Below are 6,000 nucleotides of genomic sequence, written 5' to 3'. Positions count from 1 at the left end.
TGAATTATTATCTATTATTATTATAATTATGTGTGACTGAGGTGTCAAATTTAAAACTGCAAAGTGTATAAAAGTACTCACTCATTGATCCCCATTAAATCTGATGCAGCTAATCACACGTGCAGCCAGCTGGTCTTAGAAGTCACACAATCAGTTGAATGAAGTTCACCTGACTGAAGGTTCAATGAACACTGTAAAAAAGAATCAGTAAAAAAAAATACATTGAAAAGGTCTGATAAAAAATGTGACGTTAAAAAAACTATAAAAACTGAAAATAACAGCAAATATCTGTAAAAATAATGATGTTTTCAGCTGATTTAAAAACTGTGTCATTTTATAGTCAGACATAATAATAAAGACAAACATCTGTAACATATTATCTGTGATGTAAAAGAACAAATCACAGTTATAAAAATACATGTTTCATTTGTGTGGACATTATGAACAGTGTTGGCCTGTCTCTTTAATAGTCACTGTGTAAGTTAATGTCCTTTTTCTGTGATTTTACGAGATATTATCTGCAATTGGAAAATCAGGGAAAATCTTCAAAATACCAGTTCAAAAATGATTAGCTTTTAAAATAAATTTAAAGTTTTTTTTCTTTCAAATAACATCAAGTATCTGTATAATAACAATATTTTCTGCTGATTTAAATATAATAAAAATTGTATAATTGTATGGTCATGTATTGTAAAAGAACAAATTAATATTTAGAAAATAACACATTTTTTAAAGTGGACATTATTTGACATTTTTTTACAGTTAATTCGTAAATGTAATTTTTTTTCTATTATTTTAATAGTTATTATCTGTAATTTAATTTGAAAAGATGGGGGAAACCTCTAAAAGAACAGAAAATAGTTTTAAAAAATGAAGTTTAAAAGACCTAAAAATACATTTTACAGGCTCCGTCAGACCTCTTACTTTAGAGACTAACTCGGGCAGCACAGACGAGCTCTATCAGCACAACAACAAGCAGGCTGGTCCGAGTTATCATGGAGAGCCAGAGCTGAAGACCAAAGACCCACCTCGTCACACTTTACTACCCAACAGACCATCTCTTAACAAAAAGAAAGGACAGCACCTATTCAAAGCTCTAATAAATGCACCTTCTTCAGAGCCTGATCATGATCACACTGAATCTACGATCAAATATTTCATCACATTTATAGTTAAAAAGTTAGTTTCAGTGGTTTGTTTGTAGCATTTAACCTGAAAATGAGTTCAGAGCTGCATTACTACATGAAAACGTCAGAAAATATGAACTTTTCATGTCTAAAAATACAGTTTATTGCTGAACAAACTGCAAAAAACACCCAGAAAAAACATCACATCTATCTCCTCACAGCACTTTTCTCTTCACTGACTCCAGTGTGACAGTATCTTTGACTGAGGCGATGCCGGAGGCTGCACTCAGGATGGCAGTCTTTGTTGAGTTTGGCGCCCCGTAGTGTAAACAATGCGACAAAGTGCTGCACGACTAAATGATTTGTGTTTTGTTCTGCTGCACAGAGCTTCATTATGAGAACAGCTCTGCACTGTAAAGGCTGTGTGAACACAAACTGCAGCCCTGATCTAGTTTGTTTAGCAGTGATAAAAAGTGTTTTTGTTGTTTTCCCAGTGGTGAGGTGGAGATTTGGGGGGAAAAAAACATAAGTCTTGCAAACATAACTCTATGTTCAGACAATCAAAAAATAAATAAATCAAGTAAATCAGTATCTTGTTGTTGCTGAGATGCCATTATCATTGCACATAACTATATTCGACAGCTACGGTCGTTATGCGGGCTGATAAAACAAACAGAAAAACCTGTTTCAGCTGTGCTTGTAGATCATTGGCAGTCGCTGCTCAACATACCTCAAAGGGCTCACAATGGAAAGCTCCCAGAGGATGAAGCTTTGTTTGCACAATAACAGCACGCCCAAGCCGGAAATTTATGATGTGATGGTAAGAAAAATCATACACACAGTCTCGTTCATAATGAGAAAAAAAACACATGCAAAGTGACAACCACAGTACTTAAACAACCGTTACCTTTATTGAAAGTCTACAGTCTTGACATCAGAGTAAACAATCTGAGATGATTAGTGGAAAATGAGCTTTACATCTGATTGTGAGCTTGACAGACCAGTGAGTGATGGTCCTCAGAAGCACAACAGATGATTGCTCTGTTTTTCTTTTTTTTGTAGCAGCTTAATTTTTGGAAAAGCATACCATTTGTACATAAAATTGACAACAGATTCAAAGTGGGTACTTGGCAGAGCTCAGCTGCTGCATACGACGGCAGCATTACAACCGATCAATTGAATGTTTAAGACAATTCTAATCTGATATGCATAAAAAAGAAAACCATGTTAAGTTTAATTTTGCATTCATCAACCACAATTTATGACACTGCATCACTATTTAGTACCCGTAAACAGAGCGTTTCAATTGAATCAAATCTGAGTAAAATGCATTAGTAACAGATCATTCAGCACAGAGCTGACACTCTCGTTGTTCTCAGAAGTTATGTGAAACTACTTTCTTTCCTGCATTGACTAAAAATTGCATTTGAGATCAAGAAAAACAAACCAAAAAAAAAAGGCAATGAGGCCATAGAAAAATAAAAGTGGGCTCCCTCCAATATATCTGCGACATCTTCTCCCCGTCTCTGCTCCTATAAGCTGGGAAGTCCAGGAATGGATTCATCATGCCGTAACCTATAACATTTTAAGCTACAGCAATCATTAGCGTCCCGAAGAACCAGAATAGGAGCAGAAAGAGGAGCCAGAAGGCAGAGAAGTTTAGTGTTTGGCATCACAGAAAGCAGCTCGTGCTTCTCCGCTGGGTCTGTATGTTAGTGATGTTGTATCCCAGCAGGTCAGACCAGGGCGAACCTGAGGTGGCATCGGCAGTGTGAAGTCACGCTGGCCTGTCGTGACGCTGCAGATGTTGAAGCGGCACGGAGGGAGGTTTACATGATGACGCATGGCGCGCGGCTTTTGGTGATCTTCGCCACAGGTTTTCCATCGTAGGCGCTCTGGATTGCATCCAGGACCTTTAACAGGAAAAAGGAAAAATATCATAAATAACATGCAGTTTGGCTGTTGTGGTTTACATTGCAGGGCTCTTAGTGCAATCAAATAAGTGCGACTAAAGATTTTCTTTGGTCACACCAGTACACCTGACATCTAGCATATCCAGTCATCTTAGTTTTTATTATATTAGCAATATTCGCTGCAGTAACTGAGTGGAGACTTGAGCTGCGAGGCATTTATGAAAACCAATAAACTGCAGTGTCTAACGATGGTGTTTGGGGAACATCATTAATTCAGTAATTCATCAGTTTTTTTTAGCTTCTATGAACATCAGGGAGCACTAAACAACATTTCTTTTAGCTTTACTATCCTTAGATCGTATATTTATTCTACGCACATCTCCAGTTGTTTACACCATATGCTATGTGACCTTGGACATTCCTGCACACAGTAAATATTTCTATTGCCTTTTTAATTGATGTTATATTTATATGTTATATTATAATTTAACTGAATGATTATTACTGTTGTATATAATATATGTTATATCGATTTAAAAAAAAAAAAGTGAGCTTTTACAAGATTGAATTTCCCTTCTGGGATAAATAAAGTATTTTTCATTCATTCATTAAATTACTTTTATAATTCCTTGGATTTGCTACAATTGCAGTTTATCTGGTAACAGTTACTGCCTGAAGACATGAGAGACCTTCTTCTTAAAATCTTTTTATGCTAGTGTTTACTGTTACGCACCAAAACACCATATCAAATTCCTTGTTCTTGAAAACTTACTTAGCAATAAACCTGATTCTATCACTGCAGTGACGTATGTTTCCTTAATTTTGTGTTTTACAGCACATACTAGTAGTTTAGACATTTTTTGTACGTTTTAGATGCTATACATAACACAAGGCACTGAATATAATAGTATATTTATTACTTATTTACAATGCACAAAACCATTTTTCTAATCTACTTTATAAAAATGTTTTTTTTTTATTTACACGCAGTGACTTTTTTTTCATTTTTGATACGTGCTGTATCTTCATGATATGTGTGTCATTTCTTGTCATAATTCCTGTCTTGCATTGGTCTTACGTGGAATGCGGTTTTATTTCCCCTTTTCACTTGTGTGTAGAGCAAACTGACAGTAAAAAAAGATTTAACTTGAATGTCGATGAGCTGAAGTGTCTACAAAGATTCTGGCATGTGAGGCGTAAATCTGTAAGTTTTAGCTTCAGAAAACAACCTGCTGTACACTGTCCCCCACTAAGCTCCATGAATCTCTGCATACACATCGGTCACGCCCGCGACCCACCACCACCACTTAATCAGCCTGTAGGAAACACTGAGATATGATAAAGCGAACAACGTAATTCGTCACATGGGGCCTGTGGGAAAATCAAACTTCCTGGTTATTCGTTATGTCCTAAACCCTCCTTATGAAAAGCATTAATCTGTACTTTTATTCCTCTTTACAATCTCTTACACAATGAGTTGCGACGTGATCAAGCTGCATGGAAACTGACAATAAAGGTAACGCCTAAAACGTATTAGTCAGTCCCTAAAGGTGTGGTGGACACATTTTGGTGCACCACAAGTATGTGCTGATAAACTCAAGATAGACGCACCAGTGCAAACAGTTTATCCTGGTTAAGTTTAATCTCATTTTAAAGACAGTTTGTATGTATGTTACTACTTACATCATCTTCCTGTGGGAAGCCGCCTAACTCCAGCTTGGAGAAGATCAGCTGCCCATTGATCTGGATCTCAAAGCTGCCTGAAATACCCCACCCAGACAAACAATCAGCAAAACAAAGATCACCAGGAAATAAGAGGAGAGCTTTAATTAGCTTTGCTCAGGTAACTATGAAGTGATTAACTGTATTATATGTATGATCAAGGTCCAGCATGACTATCAGAGGACATAAATGTTGGGTTCAGAGCTCAAACATTACTCCTGTCAAATAATATTCCACTTATTTACCTGATCTTCCCACGAAGCCGACCACATCCGCATCAGGAAACTCTCCCTTCACAACCCGGTTGAGTTCCTGATAGCGGGGCTCGTATCCTCATGCGCCACTAGATGGAAAAAAAAACGTTGTTTCACATTAGCTCGCAAATAGGAAACTAAACACCACTAGCAAGGTTGCTAACAGTAACTTAGCTTAGAGCTAGTGATGCTAGCGGTAGTTAATGAACAGTGGAACGGTCCTTAAACAGAGATTTAAAGCAAGAAACCGGGTGCAAGTAAGCTAAAAATGTTACAGAAATCGAGAATGGGTATAAGAAAGATAAATACCAGTATTCGACTCGAATTGACACTCCCATCGTTGCTCCAGCGGTGTGTCTTACCAGAGCAGAGGTCTGTTTGCGTTGGTAGCTAACGGCAGCTTGTGTAACAGAGAGCCGGCAGGGGGCGGGACTTATCCACTGAGCCGCGAGGGGGCGGGGTTTGTCCAACTGCAGCTGTCAATCAATAAGAACTGTCATTTTTCTTTTTTCAATTACTTGCACTTACTCCGCATTTTATTTTAAATCTGTGTCAAACATGTAGGACGTGCTCAAAAATAAGAATAAAAAACGGCATGCAAAGGACACACACATGAGCAGCACACCAATGCATACACATTCACTGCTTTTGAAGTGAGTCACCTTATTCAACACAGGTGCAGCCAGTTGGTGCAAGAAGTGACACAATTAGTAAAATCTGAGAGCACTGAATGTGTTTAGTGATTGTAGTATAGACATCTGTATCTGAAGGTCCAGTCACTGGCTCATCAGTACTAGATATAGATATAACTACACCATGAAGACAAAAGAACACTTTAAGCAACTCTGTGAAGAGGTTCATAAAAGTCTGTAGATGGATATAAGAAGTCACTCGGAGTTCAGTCAAATCCATCATTAAAAAAATGGAAGAAAAACTGAGTGACTCCTAAGCAAGGCTACCAAGACACCTGTGACTCATCTGAAG

General features: G+C 37.5%; 1 protein-coding gene across 1 annotated transcript; it reads right to left on the bottom strand.

Moving 5' to 3' along the window:
- Window positions 1–2,015: 2,015 nt before the first annotated feature.
- Window positions 2,016–5,441, bottom strand: LOC103358667 (migration and invasion enhancer 1). The gene is given in 4 exon segments (XM_008283718.1): window positions 2,016–3,040; window positions 4,724–4,800; window positions 5,008–5,105; window positions 5,326–5,441. Coding segments are annotated over 4 exon segments (288 nt in total). The 5' UTR covers window positions 5,355–5,441; the 3' UTR covers window positions 2,016–2,956.
- Window positions 5,442–6,000: the final 559 nt, after the last annotated feature.

The sequence above is a fragment of the Stegastes partitus genome, unplaced genomic scaffold, assembly GCF_000690725.1.
Source record: "Stegastes partitus isolate 25-593 unplaced genomic scaffold, Stegastes_partitus-1.0.2 Scaffold325, whole genome shotgun sequence".
NCBI lineage: Eukaryota > Metazoa > Chordata > Actinopteri > Pomacentridae > Stegastes > Stegastes partitus.
The sequence above is the reverse complement of the archived record's forward strand: the minus strand, read 5'-3'. Positions and strand labels throughout refer to the sequence as shown.